This window comes from Mobula birostris, chromosome 17, assembly GCF_030028105.1.
Source record: "Mobula birostris isolate sMobBir1 chromosome 17, sMobBir1.hap1, whole genome shotgun sequence".
NCBI lineage: Eukaryota > Metazoa > Chordata > Chondrichthyes > Myliobatiformes > Myliobatidae > Mobula > Mobula birostris.
The window spans coordinates 46,701,707-46,728,214 of record NC_092386.1 but is presented as its reverse complement, the minus strand read 5'-3'; the positions used below and the strand labels follow the sequence as shown (position 1 = coordinate 46,728,214).

The following is a 26,508-nucleotide window of genomic DNA, read 5'->3' as shown; positions in this document are numbered from 1 at the left end:
CAGACAAAATCTCAATGGCTCTCCACACAGCTTTAGACCACTGGACAACACAAACACCTATGTCAGGATGCTGTTCATCGACTATAGCTTAGCATTTATTCCCCTCATTCCCACAATCCTGATTGAGAAGTTGCAGAACCTAGGCCTCTATACCTCCCTCTGCAATTGGATCCTCAACTTCCTAACTGGAAGACCACAATCTGTGTGGATAGCTGATAATATCTTCTCCTCGCTGACAATCAACTCTGGTGCACCTCAGGGGTGTGTGCTTAGCCCACTGCTCTACTCTCTAAAAACATATGACTGCGTGTCTAGGCGTAGCTCAAATACCATCTATAAATTTACTGATGGTTGTGACAAGAATACACATAGATTAAGATGTTAGCTGTCCTGTGGTGGCACCAGTGGGATCAACAGTTGGTCTGCCACCTGTCTTCAGGAGAGAGAGAGATAAGGAAAACAATGGAGCAGCATTTGGAGATGTGTAATGAAGGGACAGGAGAGAGAGTAACAGAAGGAGGGAGCTGTCAAGAGCGACTCCCCCTTTGAATCCTGAACTGTTTGAAGTGATGGACAGGCGATACCCCAGCAGGGGGATAAAAAGAGACAGGTTCGCTAAGGCAACACACACACGACACCCGAGGTAACGAGACCCTGGAAGCGGTGCGCCTCTCACAAGTCGGTGGAAAGCTTTTGGATGGCTGATCGCGGGATCAAACCTTAGACGCTCAGGGTGGAAAGGCACGATCGGCGGGAACCTGGTGTGTGTCCACCCTTGCCTGGGTGCCAGGTTCAACATAGGGAAACGATCGTATCTGGAAACGGAGGGGTCACGGTCGGTGACCTCAGATGACATCACAAAGGACTCGTCCGAAAGCTGACTGCGAAGGTCTGTGTGTGGAAGCCGTTTTGAATATTCATTTGTTTTTGCTCTCTCTCTCCTTCCCCCACACTGTCCATCTCCCACGGCAGCGATTACTGCGAACTGAACTGAACTAAATTGAACTGAACTTTGCGTCACTTTGAAACTGGTGATTTACCCCTAGACAACGATAGAGCTTGATTGATCCTGTTATCTGAATTCTGTGTACATGTATGTTTATCATTGCTGAACTGTTGCATTCATTATCCTTTTGATTAGAGTACTGTGTTGCTTGTTTCTTTAATAAAACTTTCTTAGTTCTAGTAATCCAGACTCCAACTGAGTGATCCATTTCTGCTGGTTTGGCAACCCAGTTACGGGGTACGTAACATGGTGTAACCATTGTTGGTAGAATCTCAGGTGGTGATGAGAGAGCGTACAGGAGTAAGATATGCCAACTAGTGGAGTGGTGCTGCAGCAAAGACCTGGCATTCAATGCAAGTAAGACGAAAGAGCTGATTGTGGACCTGTGGAAGGGTAAGACGAAGGAACACATACCAATCCTCATAGAGCGATCGGAAGTGGAGAGAGTGAGCAGCTTCAAGTTCCTGGGTGTCAAGATCTCTGAGGATCTCACCTGGTCCCAACATATCGATGTAGTAATAAAGAAGGCAAGACAGTGGCTCTACTTCATTAGGAGTTTGAAGAGATTTGGCATGTCAACAAATACACTCGTAAACTTCTATAGTTGTACAGTGGAGAGCATTCTGACAGGCTGTATCACTGTCTGGTATTGGGGGGGGGGAGTGCTACTGCACAGGACCGAAAGAAGCCGCAGAGGGTTGTAAATCTAGTCAGCTCCATCTTGGGTACTAGCCTACAAAGTACCCAGGACATCTTTAGGGAGCGGGGTCTCAGAAAGGCAGCGTCCATTATTAAGGACCTCCAGCACCCAGGGCTTGCCCTTTTCTCACTGTTACCATCAGGTCAGAGGTACAGAAACCTGAAGGCACACACTCAGCGATTCAGGAACAGCTTCTTCCCCTCTGCCATCTGATTCCTAAGTGGACGTTGAACTTCTGGACACTACAGCACTTTTTTTTAGTAGGACAGTATTTCTGTTTTTTGCATGTTTTAAATCTATTCAATATACATATACTGTAACTGATTTACTTATTTATTTATTGTTCTTATTATTTTATTTTTTACTCTTCGATATTACGTATTACATTGAACTGCTGCTGCTAAGTTAATAAATTTCATGTCACATGTTGGTGATAATAGACCTGAACATGATCTCAATTCTGATTCTGATTGTAGCTACTTTTGGTGTGGTGACCTCCTAATCCAATCCCACCAACCTTTCCCAAACATTCCACTCTCCACTCAGAAAGATCATGCTAAAGAACAAAATGGAACAACACATGCTTAGGCTTTCCCCCTTACAACTGGAAATATTTTAAAGCAAATTATGCTGATACTACCACTGTACCATCTCTTCTCACTTTTTATTCATCTTTCCTACTCATTCTAATTTTGCTGAGCTAGAACCTAAACTTTTCTAGTTTCACAAACTAAAAACTCCAATGTATAAACAAATAAACAAAACCAATTGAGTACTTGCCTCTTTCTTCCAAATCCTGAAAGTATGTGTGCATCAAATCTTTTTCAAATTCTTCATGTTCATCATCTTCAAATATTTCACTAATTGAATTATCTCCAAAACTGTCAAGTGGATTTTCTCGAAGATTAATATATCTGGTGAAGGACAGGAACATACATAGTCCTTAGTTGGGTTTTCATCATTATTTGATTTACTCATGACATTTTAATTCATAAAAATATCAAAACATGAAGTGTTTTCTCATGAAAAATAAGAAAATTCACTTTCTTTTAATTATTCTTTCATTGGCAGTATTAGTGGAAATGAAACTCACCTAAACTCATTGTGTTCTAATTCTCCTAAATCTTGTGGTGTAGGATTTTGAAGCACAACTCTTAAGAACAGAGGAGATGGGGCCATATGTTACCATTACAGTTAAAAATCACAGCATCAGCAGTACTCCACTCTCTCAATAGTCAAGTAGCTCCTTTCAGTATCGATTGTATACAGTGGATTATAGCTAATCCACAGTTTGGGCCTTCAGTTAATTGGGACAGCAGCTAATTTGAGCCAACTCTTAAAATAAGAAAAGCTAATCAAGGAAATAGCTGGGATACCATTTGTTTATTTGGAACACTATGCCACTTAATTGGGACAGGAGACTGTTGTTGAACAGTTTCTGACTACCGTCAGATGTGTGTTAGACACTACTCTGTATGTAGAGTGAACAGTTTTTAAACAGTGCTAGTTGTGTGTGCTTGTGTTCAAAAGACAGTGATTTTTGTCACTGATAATCAGTGAGAAATAAGCACTAAAACAATTCAGAATTGTTTTGCTTATTGTGGTTTCAAGCGTTCAGGCTTAGCCATGCCAGAAACAGCCGGAAGGTAAAATGAAATGATTTCACTACTTCACCAACTATGAAGAATCTGAAGGTATAGACAATTGTCTTGAATGTTACAATGAAAATGAAGATATGGAGAATGCAATCGTCAAAAGCATTGTATGACGTCACTCCATTATCTAGAGTAGGTATCTGCATCGATTTTGTTAATTTACAGTCCATTGAAGGAATGCGGCAATGTACGCTGAGTTCCTCCATCAGTAACTGTTAAGAACAAATAGTTTTATAGTACCGTGGTAGCATTGATAGTGTTCTAATTTGTCCTGTATTTCATTTAAATACATAATTTGTTACTCAATTAAATTGTAGCTTTTCTTTTTTATAACTATTTCCATGAAACTTTGACTAGAGTGCCTAAGATATTTGCACAGTAATTATTCGTCATTGGCAAATACTGGGATTGGCGACGGTGGAGCACCACGGGAGGAGACTGGGACAGGTGGAAGAGAAAGAGTGCTGGGGCAATTTGTGGTGCAGGTGCAGGCACACCCAACAATGAGATCCCAGATAAGGTCATTTGATTCCAAACAATTGATTTATTGATCATTTCAGAATGTCTCTGTGGTGTTTCCCACTCCCTTCCCTTTTTCCCAAACATGATTCCCCACTTCCCACTTGCAGTCTACAAAAGAGACTTATATCAGGATTGGGTTTATCATCACTCACATATGTCATGAAATTTGTTTTATTTTGTGGTAGCAGTACGCTGTAATACATAAAATTCCTACAGTACTGTGAAAAAGTCTCAGGCACCCTAGCTATATACTGTATTTACGTGCCTAAGACGCTTGCACAGTATAGTACATCACAAAGCTTTGAAAGAGGTGGTTATGGAGATAATGGATGCACAAGTTAGCATCTTCCATTCTGAGACTTTTCTGGCAACTGAAGGGTGACACATGTGACACTACCATTTAAGAAGGGAAGAGGAGAGAAAACAGGGAAAGATGGACCTACTAGCCTTCCTTGGAAAATGCTGGAATTTAAAACAAAAGGATATGATATTCAGTCAGAAAAATGATTTATTCAGAACTAACTTAGAGTTATGAAAAGGAAATAGTGAATCACAACCAATTAGAATTTGTCAAGGAGAAGATGAGCGAGAATCAGTGGATATAGTATATTTAAATTTTCAGAAGGATTTTGGCAGTAGGTTGATTACCAAGGTTAGGGTAGGTGGAATTAGTTGACATGGATTGATAATTGTTAACAGAAAGAAAATTCAAAGTAAATTTATTTTCAAAGTACATATACTGTATGTTGTTGTATACTACCTTGACAGTCATTTTCTTTCAGGTACTTACGGGGGAAAAAATAACTTCAATAGAGTTTTATGAAGAGCTATGAATAAACAGCCAAAGAGTAACAAGCAATCAATATGCAAAAGAAGGCAAACTGGGCAAATAAGAATAATACTGAGATCATGAGTTGTAAAGAATCCTTGAAAGTGAGACTTTAGATTGCAGTTTTATTTTGGACTAATGGTGCATGAATTTATCCACACTGTTTCAGGAACCTGATGATTGTAGGGTATCAGCTGTTCTTGAACCTGGTGGTGTGGGATCTAAGGCTTTTGTACCTCCTCTTCAATGGTAGTAGTGAGAAGAGGGCATGAGATGGATGGTGGGGATCTTAGATGATGAATGTTGCATACGTGGTCTAGGACACATTCCCGTTTCTAATAATTAGAGTCATAGAATCATAGAAAATGCAGCGCAGAAACAGGCCCTTCGGCCCACCTAGTCTGTGCCAAGCCATTTAAACTGCCTACTCCCATCGATCTACATCAGACCATAGCCCTCCATACTGCTGTCATCCATGTACTTCTCTTAAATGTTGAACTTGAGCTTACATGCACCACCTGCACTGGCAGCTCATTCCACAATCTCACAGCCCTCTGAGTGAAAAAGTTTCCCCTCATGTTCCCCTTAAACTGTTCACCTTTCACCCTTAACCCATGACCTCTAGTTGTGATCCCATCCAAAATCGGTAAAAAAATGTCTGCTATATCTATATACTACTAAAACTCTCATGCTCTGTGTTACATACCTCATGGATATCTTGTGACTGTCTTATGACCATGATGTAATTGAGTAGCTGATGAGCATGATGTAATGGTCTTTTGGAGGTCACCCGATGTAATTTTCCTGCCGATGTGAAGTCATGTGATGACATGTCCACCATGGGTATAAAGGGGAGGCCCCTGGTGACGCAGTTAGTTTTCAGTTAGATCATCAGTCAGATACTCCACTAGGCTGCGTATTCATCCCATGACGCAGTTTAGTTTTAAAACGGCGTTTTACTTTCTATTGTAAGGTACAGAGGTGTTGGGTCGGCAGTTTCACCAATAGCTGCCAGCTTTGTTGGTGTACCTTTTCAGTAGTATTGGAGAGTGAAGACATTACTAAGGTACGGAACCTGAAGAAGTCAAGTAAAGCTGATATCGTTCGGCGGTATTAGAGAGGATTGACCATTATTGAATCCTCATTCAAGAAAGAGTGATCTGCATGAAATAACATCTGCTAAAGCAGAAAAGTTTGTGCAGTGTCTATTCTACAGAGGAAAAGGTCAGTTCCTTTAAACCGTTTAATTTCCATCATCGTGAATCCTGCAGACAAGGCAGGTTCCAGCTGGGATCAGCAGTAACCTCAAGTTTTCGAGGAATTCTTTACTTTAGGAAAGTCTCTCCTGATTGACTGTATAAATCTCTTGGACTTTCAAATTTACCATTCTAAGAACTGTGTTCCAAATTACAACTTTAATACTGTCTTCGCATTTACCGCTTTAAGAACTAGTACTGAGATTGGCGGTCTGTTAAATGGCTGCACAGCAGTTTACTTCTGGTTAAGGTTTTCGTTTGTTTATCATTTTACTAATGTGGAGCAGAGTTTAATAGATGTTTATTTGTTTATAGAACCTGACTCATTTCTATATTCATTGTTGCCGGTCACGTGACACTCTGCCTGTTTGTCTGTTTGTGACCTCCAATTAGCGCAAATGGTGCATTACAGCAGCACTTTTTTTGGCTAAATCGAATTAAAATGCGCTAACTTACAGAATGCAGGCAAAGTTCAGGGTTATATATTCGTATAAAATTGCTCATTCGCCAAAAATCAACAGGCTGCCTTTCACCCGAGACCCGATCAGCCATCATGGACATTGGGACATCACAGCCCGATGCATGCGCACGGCTAGCCTCAGCTGCGCCTCACGATGCTCACAGAGCCACTTCAATCTTCCATGGAGACCGTGACGCCACAGCTCGACGCATGCGCACAGCCAGCTTCAGCAGCTTGGAGGCTTTGGTGTTACTGCTTCCTATCTTCTATCAAGCATTAGGGTAAAAATATATGGATAGCCTAATTATGCCACGTGGAAAGAGAAGGGGGACATTATGGTCAAGAGATGACACCAAATGTCGTCGGGAAGCGGCAAGGGGAGGGAGAGAACAACAATCGGATGAGGCCAGGGCCGCACGACTCCAGGATCAAAGAGTCAGGACAAAAAAGTTGAGAGAAGACGAGACAGAGGAGGAGAGGCATGCACGTCTCCAAAATGACAACAATAGGCATTAACGGAGGAGAGAACAAGAATCCGATCAGGCCAGGGCCACACGACTCCAGGATCAGGGAGAAAGAACAAATGGTTGAAGAGACGAAGGATGAAAGGGCTGTGTGTCTCCAGAATGACAAAAACAGGCAGAGAAGGAGGAGAGAGGAAGAGACAGGAGAAAAGGAAAGATCAACTCGAGAATGTGCGGGACAGAGTAATTATTGTGAGAGTTGCTGAAGACGACAATGGCCGCTTTCGACGACAATACCTCGACAGAGAAAGAGCGAGGCAAAATGCACGACTTGCATGCCGTCACATTTCTGCTGATGTTGGTTCAATGACCACAGTATGCCCTCACTGTCGTGACTTCCTATTCACTGGAGAAACCACACATTTTTGCTGTATGAAGGGAAAGGTCAGGATAGGCAATTTGCAGCCTCTACTTAATAAATTCCTCAATTTGTACAGCAATGATGAACCTATTGCAAATGAGTTCAGGAAGAACATCAGACAATACAATTGCCTCTTCCAAATGACATCCTTTGGTGCCAAAGAAGTCACTCTAACTAGGAATCGATGGAATCCCTCTCTGATTATTCAAGGCCAAATCCATCATTACATCGGATGTTTAATTCCAGACCCGACCCAGCAAGCCCGCTGCTTTCAAATTTACTTCATGGATATTTAATGTTCATTCTGGTCACATATTTGTCTTGCTATTCATCTTTCTTCTTTAATAAACTGAGTTTTTCTTCTTTAATTTCCAAATCAAAGAGATAGCAATAGCATTCAGGAAAATTTAATGTTCATTCTAGTCATATCAGACTGCACTACCCTTCTCTCAACAGGTCACCCCGTTGTCTAGTCTCTCTTAATTTTGTAAACATTCATTCTGCGTTCCAAGGAATAAAGTCCTAACGTATTCAATCTTTTCATATAACTCAGGTCCTCCAGACCTGGCAACATCCTTGTAAATTTTCTCTGCACTCCTTCTAACTTAATTACATCCTTCTTGTAGGTAGGTGGCCAACACTGCACACAATACTCCAAATTAAACTTCACCAATGTCTGATACAACTTCCATATAACATCCAATGTCCTGTACTCAATACTTTGATTTATGAAGGCGTATATGCCAAAAGCTTTCTTTACAAACCTATAAACCTGCGATGCTACTTTCAATGAATTATGGACCAATATTTCTAGATCCCTTTGTTCTACCACACTCCTCAGTGCCCTACCGTTCATTGTGTAAGACCTACCCTGATTGGTCCTACTGAAATGCAACACCTTGCACTTGTCTGCATTAAATTCCAACTGCCATCTTTCAGTCCATTTTTCCAGCTGGTACAGAACTCACTGCAACCAATTAGAGTCTTTCTTGCTGTCCACTACACTTCTAATGTTAGTGCCATCCACAAATTTGCTGATAACCACATTATCAACCAGATAGTTGATATAGATGACAAACAACAATGGAGCCAGCATCGATCCCTGCAGCAATCCACTAGTCACAGGCCTCCAGTCAGAGAGCCAAACATCTACTACCACTCTCTGGTTGTCTTACAAAGCCAATATCTAATCCTATTTACCACCTCATCTCGAATGCTGAGCTGAACCTTCTTGATCTACCTCCCATGCAGACCTTGTCAAATGCCTTGCTAAGGTCCATGTGGACAACATCCATTGCCTTGCCTTCATCCATTTTGCTGGAATCTTCCTTAAGAACACAAATCCAGGATTATGCTGCTTTGCAGAAGCACAGAGGTGCTGCACATTTGAAGATTCTCCATTTTTGTGTAGGGCATTAAATCGAAGCCCTATTTGCTTTTTCCAGTTGGATATATGAGTTTCCCTGGCATTATTTCTCTATTTATCACTCATTTAACATCACTGTTTGTGGAAGACCGTTATATTAGAACAGTAGCTTCATGCCAATTTTATTTTTACTAGTTAGAATGTGCTTTGGGAAGCTCTAAAATGTATAGTATTTGAAAAGTATTAATATTAAATCAATACTTCATTTCTTTCCTTCAAAAAATTCTTCAATGTAACCAGATTCTCCAAGATATCCCAAAAGAACATTATCCTAAAACATTCTGACCATGAGCCACACAAAAAGACAGCAGGACAGGTGACAAAAAAAAAAACACTTTCTAAAAATGCCAAAATGAAGATATCCCAAGAACAGGAAAGCCCACAGGGAACTCCAGAGCCCAATATGGTCCCCAGAATAACATTTTGAGTTTAGTTTCTTTGGTGTGAAGTACACCATTGATGCACTGCTAGACGATCTGGCCTTGTGTAGATTCTTCTAAGCCCCTCACAATTTAGGAGCGGATTTTTAGCAAAAAGGCACCAACTATAAATTCTGTCTCACTTGAACAACTTCAATTGGACGATCATGCCTTAAGAATTCTGAGCTGAGAACTTTACAAAAGCAATACAACGCTTCGGTCAACTACATGCAACTTCAGTTACTCATGTAAACTGTTGTATTGTGCTCCTGGCCAGAAATCTGCTGTGACCCACATCATGACAAAACAAAATAGATGTAAAAATGAATGTAAGAAATATTGTACCTCTTTATTTATGATAGATATGTACGTCAATAATCGTCTGCCAAAAATCTTCTTAAATCCATATGAATGAAGTATTCTTCTTTCTCCACTCCGCTGGTTTACAATATTGATCATCCCACCTGTGATAATTTTTCTTAGCTTTTGTTCTCTTAAGATAGTTTCAGTTTGGTTTTGTTGAAGCTACACTCCCTATTCCAGTGAGTAAAGAGTATGTTTATTGCTCATTTCATTAAACTGTTAATTGCTATACACTCTCCTGTTGAACATTCCTCTGCGACCAATAACAAAGACAAAGACAACTTAAATAAATCATTTTACTCAAGTGCTTTCTGTGCCATGCATTTGTCCAAACATAACGCATAGCCAGAAACAATGCAATAAATCTATTTGACTATATGAGATTGCTAAACCTTGAAGTTAGTTCTTAAAGGAGCTGTTTGAAATTAATGTTGTTCCAGTATTAACCTCCATATGTTCAGTCTCAAATCACTATGGAAGCTATTTCAGTAAAATCTCTTGAAGTTCCGTGTCATCTACATTTTTAGTTATAACTTACTCCATATCTTGCACCTCCGTTAGATTACCAGTGTCAGAAACTTTAGTCTGTGCCACACCTTCCTCAATTAAGTTCATCTGCATTGCTCCTTGGCTCTAATGGCTTTCTTAAAATCTACCGATCATGTTATGTTGATGCTTCCAACTATTCTCCTACTCCTTGTTAGTATTGATTCCCTCAACCACATTTTGTACGATTTTTGGGTACAATTTGCTGTAGTCAGTATGTAGAGTGTTGTTGGCTTATGAATGCCTCGATGTAGGAGCTGCTGTCTTGTTTTATCCCAATTCAAATAATTAACATGCTTGTAGGAGAATTTCTGTAATTTCTGCTATCATTATTTGTTATTCATTTGGTAAGCTTTGCTCAATCACGTGCACCGGCAATAATGAACTCAGTCACCTAATGAAGCGGTATTCTGCACTTCATAAAGTAACAATCAGCTGAATCCATCCGCATTCTTCTGGATAATTCATACATCCTTCTGTGGGCAGGCTAATGTGCAGGAGTACCTCATAACTAACAACAGAAATGCATCACTTAAATTTTCAGCTTCTATTGACTTTTGAGCAAAAGGGTAATTAAGGAGAGACATAATGAAGGAAAATAAAGGAAAATATTTTTAATAATAACAAAATCAAAGATTATAATGCCACACTTACTTTAGATTGGGATCCGTCAAAAGAGCAGATGGCATGTTCTTGATGTCATCGCCACTGACAACTAACATCTTTAGACTAGGCATTCTACACAAGACTCTGGATAGGTAGGTCATCTTGTTCTTCTGAAGGAACAGGGACTGGAGTTCACTGAGTCTGTGCAGGATGTGAGAGAGAACGCACAATGTTAACGTCATCTTCAGCTCTACATTGCGGTGAATACCCCAATGGACAGCCTGGTCATCTCACCTCAATTACAGCATTTTTTTTAAATAATCGGAATCAGGATCAGGTTTAATATCACCAGCATATGTCAAGAAATTTGTTAACATTATGGCTGTGTTGCAATGAAATACATGATAAGTAAATATAGAGACAAAAAACTGAATTACTGTAAATATATATATATATATGCCTATTAAATAGTGAAGTTAAAATAAGAAGACCAAAAAAACCAGAAACAAAAAGTACTGAGGTAGTGTTCATGGGTTCAATGTTCATTTAGAAATTGGATGGCAGAGGGGAAGAAGCTGTCCCTCAGTCACTGAATGTGTGCCTCCTTCCCAATCATAACAATGAGAAGAGAGCAAGTGCTGACTGGTGGAGATCTTTAGTGATGATCGCCGCCTTTCTAAGGCACTGCTTCTTGAAGATGTCTTGGTTTCTACAGCGGCTGGTACCCATGATGGAGCTGACTAATTTTACAAGTTTCTGCAACTTACTTTGATCCTGCGCAGTGGTCCCCCCCCACCATACCAGATGGCGATGCAGCCAATCAGAATGCTCCCCACTGTACATTTGTAGAAGTTTGCATCCAAAACAAAGACTGGATTTTAGAAAGTGTAAATGAATGCATTTTCATTTTAATATTATTGGCCTAATTATACAGTTCTGTTCCAGTGGCAACAGGCCACATTGTATTGTGTAAATGGCCTGGAATCAGAATGGAGAGCAGAGTTCTTGAAATTAATTATTTTACTTCTCTTATACAGCTATTTCAAAAGCAAAGTTTATAAAACACTGGCTAATTCTTATCTGTTGTGTGGTCGCAATTGAGCTGAAGAGGGTGCACAGAAGGTTCACCAGGATTTAGCCTGGACTGGGATATTTCACATGTATGGATATGCTGGATTTGCTTTTTCTGGAATGGAGGGAGCTGATGGGAGACTTGATAAAGATATACAGAATTGTGAGAGGGATAGATAGTAAAGATCTTTTTGATTTGGTGAGGGTGTTTAAAACATGAAGGCCTGAGTATAAGGTGGGGGGAATTAAAGGAGAAAATTTTTTCACTCAACGAGTGATTGGAACCTGGACAGTACTGCCTGAGGAGGTGGGAGAGGCACATACCCCCACAACATCTATAAAGGATCTGCACATACACTTGAATTGTCGAGGTAGAGAAGTCTATGGATTGATAACTACAGTGGTGGGTATGATCATGGTGGACCACTAGATTTGGTTCTGTGGTGTAGGAGTTTATGACTCGATGACCTTAAGGAGTGATATTTAAAATCCACGGTATGCTTTGTGGTAAAATGGGCAAGTAGAAGATACTTCCCATGTACGACCCACCGTGTTGGGGGTACCTATAAATCTGACCACAGTAATCCTGGATACTTAGCCAATCTTTTCAATCTCCTGCTCTGCTTGCTTTACACTTATGTCTGTGAGGCTGAGCACAGCCCCAATGCCATATTTAAGTTTGCTGACGTCACCACTGTCATTGGTTGAATCAAAGGTAGTGACGAATCAGCATACAGGAGGGAGATTGAAAAATTGTGTCAGGGGTACCACAGCAACAACCTCTCATTCAATGTCAGCAAGACCAAAAATATGATTATTGATTTCAGGAGGAGGAACATGAGACCCATGAGCCAGTCCTCATCAGGGGATCAGAGATAGAGTGGGACAGCAAATTCCTTGTGTTAGCATTTCAGAAGATCTGCCCGTGGGCCGGCACATGAATGCCATTACAAAGAAAGCAGGGCAGTCCCTCTACTTTCTTAAAAGATTGCGAAGATTCAGCATGTTGTCTAAAACTTTGACAAACTACTATAGATGTGTGGTGGAGAGTATACTGACTGAGTTCATCATGTCAGTGCCCTTGAACAGAAAAGCCTACAAAAAGTAATGGATACAGCCCAATCTATCACAGGTAAAGACCTTCCCCACCATTGAGCACATCTACACAGAGTGCTGTCTCAGGAATGCAACATCTATTGTCAAATACCACCAACACCCAGGTCATGTTCTCTTCTTGCTGTTGCTATCGGGAATGAGGTACAGGGGCTTCAGGTCCCATACCACCAGGTTCAGGAACAGTTATGTCCCCTCAACCAGGAGGCTCCTGAACCAGAGGGGACAGATTCAATAAACTTCACTCAACCCATCATTGAACTGTTCTCACAACCTATGAACTCACTTTCAAGGACTCTTCATCTTATGTTCTCAATTTTTTTTATTATTTTCTTTTTCTTTCCTTTTGTATTTGCAAAGTTTGTTGTCTGTCCATCCTGTTGGGTGTGGTCTTTCCTATTTTGTTTCTTGCATTTACTGTGAATGCCCGCAACAACATGAATCTCAGGGTTGTATACTGTATGCACTTCGATAATAATTTTACTTTGAATTTTGAACTTTTTCTTAAGTACAGTCCAGCATGGGACTTCGCATGGAGCTCAGCAGGAAAGTTGAAAGTTGAGGTAATTTCATAACTCCTATTCTGAGGAACATATTATAACTTAGGGACAACTTACAGTGGCTAATTAAGCTACCAGCCCGGGCATCTTTGGGATGTGGAGCAAGCAGGGCTTCTAGGGGAAACCTAGGTGGTCACAGTCAGAAAGTGTAAAGTCCACTGAGAACTTTTCTGGAAATTAGAATTGACTTGGGTCACTGCAGCTCTAAATTGAAGGGGTAGTATTTCTGTACATCTGGAAACATAGGATCTGATCTGAGTTGGACAGAATGGCTTTGTGTGTATCTGGGAAAGGGATAAATCGTATCTCACTAATGTCATTGAGTTAAAAAGGTAGCTTAAAAAACTGATAAAGACAAGGTGGTATATACGGATTGTGGTGAGGCATTTGACATGGTTTCTCATGGTGCTGGCCCAAATATTGAGGCACATAGAATACAAGGCAAACTAATTAATTTGTCCAAAATTAGCTTGATGATAGGAGACAAAGGGCAACTGCGGGAGGATGTTTTTCTAATTGGAAGTTTGTGACCACTGCAGGGATTGGTGCTCGTTTTCTTTGGAATAGATTGCCAGTGGGAGAAAAATTATGGGTATTTGACACTAGGTTGACTGTAATGGAAAAAAAATAAATGCGTTTTAGAATCTGGGTTGAGATTGCCCAGACAGATTTCACAAACAACTTCAGCAAGAGGGTTTAAAACAAATCTGCATAGTTTGGACTCTGGAGATAAGCTATCCTCTGGGAGTTGCCAGCATTTAATGTACTTAACTGAACATAAATTTGACACTTGAACTCAGCTAAATTGTAACCTTCTTCGGGAGTTAACAGCTTGTCCTAGGAAATATAATCTGTGCAGGTGAACAATGCATGGAGTCCATTGGGACGGTGTATACTTGCCCTGAATTCTCACCTCCCATGTTGGGGGACGAGATTGCTGAGCCTGTGGCAGGTTTAACTTGGCACAAGTACAGAGGTCCCAGTGGGAAGAAATGGCTGCCAGGGTAATGGTAAGTAGTTATAATCCCAAGGGCAGGTAATATGAAACTTGCTAATCAGTAGATTTGCCCATTTACTCGAGTCTGCAATTAGTTTAATTTGGACTGGGTTTGAAGCTACACTGAAGGTAATTTCATGGAGAAAATCTTCTTTCAAGATATGGCAAATATAAATTGTGTCCTATTCTTGGCCACTTCACGTTTTGCACCTTTCGTAGATTCTGGTGAAGAAGTTACCTGTTCAGATCCTGAGGAAGTTCCTTCAGTTTATTGCTGCTAAGATCCAGACTCTTGAGCTTGGACATCCGAAGAACACAAATGGGCATGCTCAGAAACTGGTTCGAGGACAGATCTAAGTGGCTGAGTTTCTGCAGATCACGCAGCTGAAACAAACAAAATTCAACTTATGTTACATCACATTAAACTAATACCTGAAACCTTGTACCTCACTGAACAGAGATTTAGCTTTTTTATATTGATTAAGCTTTCTTCATTTTATTAGAAATTAGGGTGAAAAATTAACCTCAAACCTATTGTCATGCTCTTCTTCTCCACGGGGGTTTTGTTGCCAGAAGAGTCGATACAACATTTGAAAATATATGCAACAGAAAAGTGAACCACAAAGCTGTCTGAGGGTAAGAGGACCGTTAGCCTTTGTACAAGCTAGAATCAGAACTCACAAGTCGAAATGCCAATATTTCTGCTTTAACCAGGAGCCTCCTTTATTTTTGGTGTCATCTCTTATTTATCTCAAAATGCAATTTTTCACATTTACTCATGTTCTCTTTTCACCTTTTCCACAAATACACTTGTACATTTATATCACTAGGCCCTGGGGACTGAATTGCTACACGAAGCAGTGGCGACCACAGTCAAGATGCTTATTATAATGAGTCCATCTGTTACCATAAGCTATAGTTTGGCATCTTCCCAAAGTAGATTTGTTAAGTGGGGGCTACCAAGCACAATGAACCAAAGTCAGGTAAATGGATAAGCTATGAACTAGACTTGCTGGCAGACTAGACTTGAGGTGTCCATGGTCATCCCCTGTTCCTAATAATCTTTTATTATTTATTCATGGGGGGGGGGGGGTGGGCAGCACCAACAAGGCAGAAAATGTTAATGAAAGAAAAAAAATACTACTGGCAAATACTTCTCTAATTTCACCCTTATTTTCCTGTGAAGTTTTATGTTTACAAAAGAGGTTTGCAAGGTTGGCTCTGAATATGAGGGGGTATGAAGGGGTTAATGGTGAGGAGAGAATGAGTTGCCTGGGGCTACAATCACTGTACTTAAAAGAATGAGAGGGGATCTTATAAAAACATATCAAATTTTGGAAGAGTTATATAAGATGAAGGCAGAACAGTTGTTTCCAAATGGAGGGTGAGAATAGAACTCGGGGGGGGGTAACCTCAAGATTTTGGGGAATAGATTTATGATGGAGTTGAGGAGCAACTACTTTTCCCAGAGAGTAGTGAATCTATGGAATTCTCAAAGTTTAAAGTAAATTTAGTATCAACCACATATATGTCACCATATACTACCCTGAGATTCATTCTCTTATGGGTATTCACAGTAAATATAAAGAAAATAATAGAATTGATATAAACACACTTAATAAATATAGGCAAGCACCAATATGCAAAGGCAATAAACTGTGCAAATATAAAGAAGAGAAAAATAGTAATAATCATAATAAATAAGGGATAAATATTGAGAACATGAGTTGTAGAGTCCTTAAAAATGAGTCCATAGGTTGTCCATGGGGTATGGAATCAGTTCAATGTTGGGGTGAGTAAAGTTATTTCTTCTGATTCAAGAGCCTGATGGTTGAGGGGTAATAACTGCTTCTGGATCTGGTGGTGTGGGGTCCTGATAGCAGCAGTGAGAAGACAGAATGGCCTGGATGGAGGGAGCCCTCAATGATGGATGCTGCTTTCCTGCGACTGTATCCACTCCGTGTAGATGGACACTCAGTGATATGGAGGGCTTTACCTGGACTGTATCCACTACTTTTTGTGGGCTATTCCATTCAAGGGTATTGGTATTCCTAGACCAGGACAGGGACGCAGTGGGGAATACTTCATTAAATATATTTAAGACTCAGGTAGATAGATTTTTGCATAGATAGGGAACTAAGAGTTATGGGGAAAGGGCAGGTAGATGTAGCTCAATCCATGGCCAGATCAGCCATGATCTTATTGAATAGCAGAGCATGGGCCAGATGGTCTACCTATTCCTGCTCCTATTTCTTATGTTCTTATGTTTTTAACAAGCAGAATATTTTGGTGGCTAGGAAGAAAATTTCTTCCTATTTGATGGGGGCAATCTACAACACCTGGGTAAATGTATTTTTGGGCAGGATGCATTATAATTTCATTCCTTTTTTTAAATTCTTGACGTAATCAGAACTCACCAGAATCTAAAGAAGTTATTTGCACCACTCTGGTGGGCTGTGTTTGTAAGGAAAATCTTGGCTTAAATTTTATTTTAATAATAAACAATTCAGTGCAATGATACAACTCTAATCATACCCAGCAAAATCTAATGGAATCTGTACATTCAACGCTTGAAGGTTGACTTAAATTGAGTCAGTGTTTTGGTATTCTCTACTTTGGATTTTACTCCCATGCTTCTTTACAAAGTTATTGATTTTGTATTAAAATCACTTTATGGTTAAATCCCTAAAACACATTGTGCCTAAAGTCCCACATCAACCAGGTCCAAGAACAGCTACTTCCCTTCAATCATCCTATTCTTGAACAAAGCTTCACAACCCTAATCACTACCTACGTGTAGAACACCAACATGGTAACCACTGGATCACTTTGGATTACGAAGGGATTTTTTTTTGTTCCAATTGTGTGCTTTCTTGTAAAAATGTGTGCCTAATTCACAGTATGTTTAATTTGGGATTTTCTTGTCAACGTTACATACCTAATGCTATGTGCCACGATGCTTTGGCAAGTAAGTTTTTCATTATACCTGTGCATATATGTGCATATATATGACTTTGACTTAGGATTCAAAATACAAAGTAAACAAAAACAAATGCTTTATCAGTAGCTGACATTACAGTTAGGTAGTGAGGGTGCCTTGCTTCCTTTTTCAATTTAGGTGTGTGGGTTATGGGAATTCTTTTACATAAAATAACTTATTATTCCTTGTCTCCTTTTATTGATGTGTGTATTATAGGGCAGGCTCTTAAATTTGTATTGAGTCTGACTTAAATAGATCACTATAATTCTACATGAATCTATTGTAATTCTACTGAAACAAATGCTGAAATCCTGATATCAGTGGGTATAGTTTAATGCCATTAAAGAACTGCTAGGATCGTATTTTCTGAGGGGGCAGCAAGGCATTCAAAAATGTGCACAAAGTTGCATTATTTCTGGTTCGGCCAATTCGCAACAGCACATCGTCATTCTTTTTCTGCTTTCTAGATGTTACATTAAAAGGATCACGGTAGTGTAGAGGTTAGCACAACGCTAGTACAGCCTGGGGCATTCTGGAGTTTGGAGTTCAGTTCTGGCGCCGTTCTGTAAGGAGTCTTCTGTACATCCTCTCGTGGAATGTGTGGATTTCCTCCCACAGTCCTGCAGTTTTCTCCTCCAGTTCAAAGACGTACCGGGTAGGTGAATTGGTCATTGTAACTTGTCCCATGATTAGGTTAGGGTTAATCACGTCTGTTAGGGGTTGATGGGGGCAGCATGCATCACTAAATAAAATAAAACATGACTGCTTTAGCACCATATCTCGCAGTGTTGCCACTTTTGGAGAACTATGGACTTGAATCCCAAGGTTCTTTGATTCATCAATGTTTCTTAGCACTCGACCATTTAGTGTAAATACCCTACCCCTCTATCTGATCTCCCAAGATGCAGCACCCCACAGTCCTCAGGATTGGTCACATCTGGAATCATGGTAGCAGTAGGGCACTGCATGGAACTGGGAAATTGGGAGGTGGGGGTGTGTAGGTGTCTGGCGATATAGCAAACCAATGAGTTAAGGCATGCTCTTCTCTTACTGCCCCATAATAGAGAGAAATACGCATTAACATCGGAAGCTAGTCGCTGACCTGAAATGCTGATTTGTTTCCCTCACCACAGGCAGTGTATCTCCACCATTTTCTTTTTGTCTCAAGATTCACGCAACTGAAGTCCCCCCCCCCCACTGCCCCCACCTTCAATGAGCTGTGAGTAATGGCTCTTTCGATTTTATTATTGAGCACATGGAAACCAGGGATGAACAGTCCAGTTGGAGCATTGTGAAAACCTTTAAGGTCTTTTGCAAACATGTGAACATCAAATGCACCACGATAGCCCGTAGCTCTGTAAATCCACCCAACACTGCTGTCACTTGCCTCCTCCATGGTATCCAGATGCATATTTTTGGATGCAGTCTGCACTGATTTATGTCTGATCTATGCTCAGCATTTTCACTTAAAACATGACCTGTAAAGACTGGATGCTAGGGTTCGACAGCCAAGACTAATTATGAGATGTCCTCTGAAAACAGATTACCTTTATCAAGAACGCAACCTGTTCATGTGCTAACGTACTCTCTCTCATCAGACGCACCCTCCTCTGTTTCACCTTAAGCTCTGCAGGGTGGACACACCTTAGTTGTGAAGGAGTGAAAGACGCTAGAAGCTCTACATGCCGGTCAAATGCAGGACACTCAACTCAGGTACAAATTCCAGTGGTGCACCTAGTCAAAGAGAACAATGTTGTCACCGTGACAACCTACAAAATAAAGCTCAGAGGTGAATAAATCAACATGAGTCTGTGAAGGAGGTGGAGAAAGGCTGGAGACTGCAGAACTGCGTTTTGTTTTTTTTTTGCCTTGGTACAGAGTTGATCCGAGTCCCGTTGTAGTGAAAAGTGCAACTTTCGTCTTGAGACAAGGGATGTTGTGGGTATGATGCAGATGTTTTGGTTGTCTGCAAATATTTTTGGAAATGAAGCCAGGCTGCGTTGAAATTCACTTTTCTATGTGTTTGATCAGTGAGGTAACCTAGCTCGGTTTCTGCCCAGCACTTGCACAGTAACACTCTCATCTGCTGGGCCGAACTTGCCCTTACCTTCCCTTTTGATTCTTCCTACTTTCTACATACAAGCATACTGTGTACCCATGGGCATTCACATGGGCCCCAGCTACAGTCCTTCTGTTGGCTATGTGAACGGCTCTTGTTCCAAACCTATTCCGGCACACTCCAACCCCCCACCCCCCAGGCCTACAACCCTGCCAACTCATTCTCTGCTACATTGAAACCTGTATCGGTGTAGCCTCCAGGACTCATGCAGAGCTCATCAACTTCATCACTTTCGTCACCAGCTTCCACCCTGTCTCATGATTGCCTTGGTAATTTCTGGATACCTTCATCTCCAACTCAGACGGTGGACTAGCCACTAAAATCTATAAACATATTGAATTCAACAGCTACCTTCTCCCAGCCGACCTCCTGTAAAGATACCACCTCTTTTCTTTGTCCGTGCCACATCTGCTGTCAAGCCGAGGCTTTCTGCTCCAGGCCTTCTGAAATGTCTTCCTTTCTAGAGGTGTGGCTTCCTATCTACCTGAGCTGATGGAGCCCTCCCATGCGTTAGCCCCACTTCCTGTGTGTCAGCTCTGACAACCCCCTCCCCATCACCCCAGAAAGAACAGCAATAGATTGTTCTTTTTCCTGACAACACATTTCATAACATATGCCAATGATATTAAACCTGATTCTGAGATTCTAATTTTGACCTTGGTCCTCACCTTTCGCCCCAACTGCCTCCCCATCCAACGCAACGTCTTCCTGGCCTTTCTATCTACTCCAGTGCCAGCCACCATCTGTCACATCTCCCCCTTCTCTCTCCAGAACCCCCTCTCCCTCTCACCCACCTACCTGCTTGCTACCAGGAGTGGTCTCCTTGGGACCACCTGTCACATCTCCCCCTTCTCTCTCCAGCACCTCTCCCCCTCTCACTCACCTATCTGCTTGCTGCCAGAGGTGGTCTCCTTGGGACCACCTGACCTGCTCATCCACCCCACCCAGCCCTCCCCTCCCCTTCCCTGGCATTTACCCTTGCAACCAAAGGAAGTTCCTGTCCCCTTACCTCCCCCCTCACCCCCAACCAGGGATCTAATCAGAAGTTTCAGGTGAGGCAGTGCTTGCCCCTCTTCTGATCTGACCTACTGCATTAAGTTGAGACATTGTTATATGCTGAAAATCATCTATGTACCCCCTCGAATCTGTAGTGTCTCCAACCAAAGCATCATCTTACATTTTTTTGCCTTCATGCATGCAGCTTGACCCATTGGATTCTTCCCATGTTCTGCAAGTGTGCCAGTAGCCCCTTCAAAAACTCATTGGATAGTTATTCGTCTGAAAAGCAATGAAAGACTATCAGGGCTTTTTTGATGTCCCTTTGATTCGCTGCCACCACTGCATTTAAGGGAGTGATTACCACTGAGTACTGTGGGCACAGATGTCAGAAGCATATACAGTACCTCATACCCATTTTTTCTCCGTTGCTTCCCATGTATACTCTGACACTGTTCTGTGTCTCTTTCTGCTTTTTGTATAATGGTAACAAGTGTCAGAAACAATATTAATGTATTGCAATGGTGAGAACATTTTCCAAAATGACAGGCATGTTTAGAATGTAATAAACAAAAGAGATTCCACAGATGCTGGAATTCCAGAGCAACATTTCCAGAACAATATTTCCGTAGATGCTGCCTGACCTACCGAGTTCCTCCAGCATTTTGTGTGTTGCTTTCAAATATAATGTTGGTTTTGGAAAATGTGTGTAACTGCCCCATGCAGGGAACCATTACCATTTGGATATTACAGAAGAACCTTTATAAAATACTTAATGGACACCTATGATCTGTATTAATATGGTGCAAGGATTCGTAATCCTCTTGATATCAGGGCATCAGCAAATCAGCTCATCTCTTGTCAAGACCTGCTTTCTGTTTCAGAATCAGAATCAGATTTAACATCACTGGCACATGTCATGAAATTTGTTGTTATGCAGCACTGTACATTGCAATCCTTAATAATAAAAGCTGTAAATTACAATTAGTGTGTATATATATATATATATATATACACACACACATATATATATATATATATATCTAAAACGTTAATCTAGTAGTGCGAAAAGAAAAATGAAAGTAGTGAGGTATTGTTCATGGGTTCAATGTCCATTCGGAAATCTGATGCCAGACTCTGTTTGACAACGGAGAAACAAAAAATCTGCTGGAAGGACTCAGTGGGTAAATCAGTATCTGAGGGAGGAAAGGAATTATTGTTGACATTTTGGGCTGAAAGCCTGACGAGTCCTGATGCAGGATTTTGACCAGTAAAGCCAACAATTCCCTTTTTCTGCAGATACTGCTTGACTGCTGAGTTCTTCCATCAAACTGTTTGTTGCTTCAGATCTCAACATATGCAGTTTCTTGTGTCTCCATTCTGTTAACGTATGACCTGGTTTCCCAATCCTGTTCTGGTACCCTATTATCCTTGTGTTCAGTCTTGCAGAGTTTCAACAGCTTAGTTACCATTATTTGCACTAATATAATCAATTATTGGGCATTCAGCTGCTTCAGCACTTCAACTATTGAAGATAATGTCACTGAGGATTCAGTTTACTAAGTGAGAATTCCATCTGAATGAGTCCTTGCAGGTATTTAATGGCTTGGGAGGAAGAAAACTGGTCAATGCTACGCTGTGAAAATGAAAATGCGGGATAAAACAAACTTGAAACCAAGAAAACCCGGCTCTCAGGATAGTGGTGTATGTGTTCCTGCAGGCAGACTCACTCTGGACCAAATTTAACAACACCCTTTTCTCTAGAATTCTCCTTTCCTTTCTCTCTCCACTTCCCTCCCTCCTCTCTTCCCACCCCCATAACTGACTCACCAACATCCAGCCGGTATCATCCACCAGTCCGCCAGGCACTGGACAACTACTCCCTCCCTGTCTGAGAGAGTACAAGGTCAATGAGGTCCCCAGGTCCCAGTTTCAAATTCCTTGCCAGTTGAAACTAACTCTAGTCCTTTCCGTCCCACCAACACACACTCAATACCACAACAAAACTATCCGACAAAAATAACCTACAAAGAGCTCAAATCTCTTGCCGACACACTCAATCCTGCCAGGTACTGACAGGTTCAGCTGTTAGTAGTTGGCAAGAGCCCTTCAATGCACATCTATTGAGCCGGCCAGAGTGAGCTGTGTCTGCAGATGAAACCAGTAAGACTTCTCAACACAGATCATAATCATGGTTAAAGAAGTACTGTTCTAGGACTTTTGGAGAATTACACCTGTTTAAAAAATGTAAATTACCATAAGAAGCATGTATATATTCAAAGAGTTAAATCATTTAAGTAGTTCAGGAAGAGAAAAAGAGTAGCGAGGTAGCATTAATGGGTTCAAAGTCCATTCAGAAATCTGATGGCAGATTCTTTTTAACCATAGGGAAACAAAAACTCTGCTGGAAGAACTCAATAGGTAAATCAGTATCTGAGGGAGGAAAGGAGTTGTTGACATTTTGGGCTGAAACCCTGCATCAGGACGTACTGATGAGTCCTGATGCAGGATTTGGTCCTGTAATGCCTGGTAGGTTGGTAGATAGCCCTATCCCATCCACCGACCTACAAGGAACTGGACAAGTCCCTCTCCCAGTCTGAGAGTTGCAAGGCCACCAATGCCCCCAGGTCGCAGTTCCAAGTTCCATGCCAGATGAAACTAAGAGCAGACCCTGTAGCTCCTTCCGCCTTACCCGCACACACTCAATACCACAACAAAGCCATCCTACAAAAATAACCTCCAAGGAGCTCAAATTTCTTGCCAACAAACTCAATCCTGCCAGGTATTGACAGGTTCAGCTGTTAGTAGTTGGCAAGAGCCCTTCAATGCACGTCTATTGAGCCGGCCAGAGTGAGCTGTGTCCACAAGATGAAACCAGTAAGACTTCTCAACACAGATCATAATCATGGTTAAAAAAACCACTGCACTAAGATTATTGGAGAATTATACATGCTTGAGAATAAAAGAAAAGAAATAACATGGGTAAAAGCAAGATTTTGTGGATTTAATTATGTTGCACTGGAAATGTAGTTTTTGAACAGAGCGAAGACCTGATCAGAAAGGTTCAAAAAAGGTGTTGTAGGCAAATTGAAAGAGGCCAAATGTCAAATAATTTTGGAAAGGGTACAAAGGTAGGAAATGGGAAATAACTTGGAACAATGTTAGAAATGTTTTAAAAAGCTTTGAGTTATTTTAATTCTTTTTGAATTTTGTTGTGCTTATTTAGACATTGAACTTCCACATTCAATCACAGAGTTGCAGGGAATTGTGGACTCCATCACAAAAACGAACCTCCCCGCCCCCCATGGACTCTGTCTGCATTTCCTTTGCCTTTGGAAAGCAGGCAACATAATGAAAGATGTCTCTCACCCCAGACAACATCTCCTTGCCACACCACACCATCTTCCATTGGGCAGATGATACAAACGATTGAAAACACACACACATCGGCCTCTATCCTGCTGTTATAAGACCCTTGAACAGACCGCTTGTTCGATAAAGTTGAATTTTTGGAGAATTACACATCTTTGAAGGTAATAAATGTGGCATAGATTAATTAATTAAATCCTCGAGTTCCTGTTTTTATGTTTCACTGGAAATCAGAGTAGCAAATACTAAAGTTGTGAAGTTACACAGCACAGAATCAGGCCCAATTCAACCATGCTGACCAAGTTGAATAGTTCCACAGTGATACACTTTAAACGAGCAATTGAACAAATCAATGCTTCTGTAGATGCAAACAAACAACAGGCATGAATTCAACAATGAATGATTAAAAGTCACACCGATCATAAATGTATAGGCATAATGTAAAAGTATTACCTCAAATGGGAGCTCTTCCAGCTTCAGGTTACTTGCTAAATTCAGTTTCTCCAGGTTCTCACAGTTCCCAAGCTCTGGTGGAATGGACGTAAGCTTGTTGAAACTAACATTTAGCTCTTTCAGTTTGGTCATCTTGCCTGTCAAAACACCAGACATTTTGGCTTTCAGCACCTTAAATCTGTGTAAATGTAAAAAAGTACTGCACTGGGAAGTCTGCTAAGAACCAGATAGCAAAATTTCGTTTACTCTTAGTATTTTTTCTCTTTTCCAAATTCCTTCCCTTCATTCCAACATTCCTACCAGAAGGCACGCATCATGTGACACTTTGGTGTCAGCGACAAACTGAGTACCAGCATTATCACCCTTGAGTTGAAAGGTTGAGGGCTTAGACACACCAAGGACTGAAGCACACAGCTCTAGTCTGATATTTCAGTGCAGTGCTGAGGTGCTGTCTTTCAGAGATGCCCATGTGCTTTCAGGTAGATACGCAACATTCTCAGACATTTTAAAGAGATTTACATCCGAGAAAGTACTGCATGAAGTGTAGTTACTATTCCAGGAATGTATGAGCCAAAGTTGGCTCTGAAAAGTCCCACGAAGTACAATGACCAAGGCAAGAAAGTGAGCTGGGCACTGATGGGCCACGCCTCGCAGTCACTACCTACATCAGCTTCATGTCTGAACTCAGTGTTTGCAGCCACACTGATACCCAAGCATGGTTCCTGGTAGCACTGCTAATTCTCTTCTGTGTGGAGCACTGGGCAAGCAAACAGTGACCATTTGGCAGATGGTGGAATGGAACCTGTGCCATCAGAGGACCCTGTCAGGGTAAATGTCAGTCAAGACCAGACAATTGGGAAAAGTTGAAAAAGTATCTTGAAAGATTGGAAAACAATGTACAAACGTATTACATCTAAATTTAAAAGTATGTGACACACACAAAAATGCTGGAGGAACTCAGCAGGCTAGGCAGCATCCATGGAAAAGAGTAAACAGTCGACATTTCAGGCTGTGACCCTTCAGCAGGATGGGAGAAAAAAAGACGAGGAGTCAGAGTTAGCTGGTGGGGGAGGGGGGAAGAAACACAAGGTGATAGGTGAAACTGGGAGGGGGAGGACTGAGGTAAAGAGCTGGGAAGTTGACTGGTTAAAGAGATACAGGGCTGGAGAGGGAGGAGTCTGATAGGAGAAGACAGAAGACCATGGAAGAAAGAAAAAGGGGGAGGAGAACCAACTGGAGGCAATGGGCGGGCAAGGAGATAAGCTGAGAGAGGGAAAAAGGGATGGGGAATAGAGAAGGAGGGGGATGCACCATTACCAGAAGTTCTAGAAATTGATGTTCATGCCATCAGGTTGGATGCTACCCAGATGGAATATAACATGTTGCTCTTCCCACCTGAGTGTGGCCTCATCGCGACAGTAGAGGAGGCCATGGATGGACGTGTCGGAATGTAAAATTGCTGTTAGCTAATTAATAACATAAGCATAAAATGAAATAAAGAAAAATAATGTTAAAAGCTTACCTTCTAACGGAAGGTCAGTGAGGAACCAGCTATGGCTGCTGTAAAGCAGAGGCAACAGATATGAAGTGTCTCAGGCCCCTCAGATTGTGGTGAATCCAGAGACAGGGCAAAAAGTCGGGTCTGCGTATACTCAACATATTCCTGATTTCTGTGCTGCAGTGTTCAGAGTCCAGAACATGCTGCCGTGCACACTGCAGTGAACTAAAGGTTCTCTACAGTCTTCCCAGCTCACTGTCAGCACAGTCCCACACAAAGTTTTATGCAGTGATTTTATGTGAGGGATAAATATTGACTGAAGGCAAATAAGTATCAAAAATCTACACAATAATTAAAGCAAGAGGGAAATGAATTATTAAAAGGAAAGGATGACTCAACTTCAGATGGTATATCAACTGTGCATTTCATTCCAATATAGTGGAGATTTGCTAGATTAATGATGTATTTAATTAACTAATATTAATGAAACATAAATGATTAAATGTGAGATAGATAGCCTCATTGTATTGCAACATTGCATTTATCTACTGCCGGCAGATTTAGCCTGAGGGAAAGGGAATTATTGATTCTGTTATTAGCTCATGTTGGAGAGAAAGCTCTAAAACAAAAATCAATGGGACACAGTAAAGATCTGAACTAAATAGTAATTGCACATTTA

At 41.1% G+C, this 26,508-nt stretch overlaps 1 protein-coding gene across 3 annotated transcripts in view; it reads right to left on the bottom strand.

The window, feature by feature from the left end:
* Nucleotides 1-26,508, bottom strand: part of lrrc2 (leucine rich repeat containing 2) — a 58,034-nt gene that overhangs the window by 5,476 nt on the left and 26,050 nt on the right. For 2 of the 3 annotated variants that reach the window (XR_011889540.1, XM_072281657.1), the window contains exons 5-8: nt 24,332-24,468; nt 14,653-14,798; nt 10,722-10,874; nt 2,487-2,620 (exon numbers count right to left, since the gene is read on the bottom strand). Coding sequence is in view for 2 of the 3 variants with exons in the window: in XM_072281657.1 (XP_072137758.1) it covers nt 2,487-2,620; nt 10,722-10,874; nt 14,653-14,798; nt 24,332-24,468 (570 nt within the window). In the remaining variant the exon portion in view is untranslated. Of the gene's footprint in view, nt 1-2,486; nt 2,621-9,521; nt 9,693-10,721; nt 10,875-14,652; nt 14,799-24,331; nt 24,469-26,508 lie in introns of those variants that run through there. The other variant, XM_072281658.1, reaches the window with a different exon arrangement.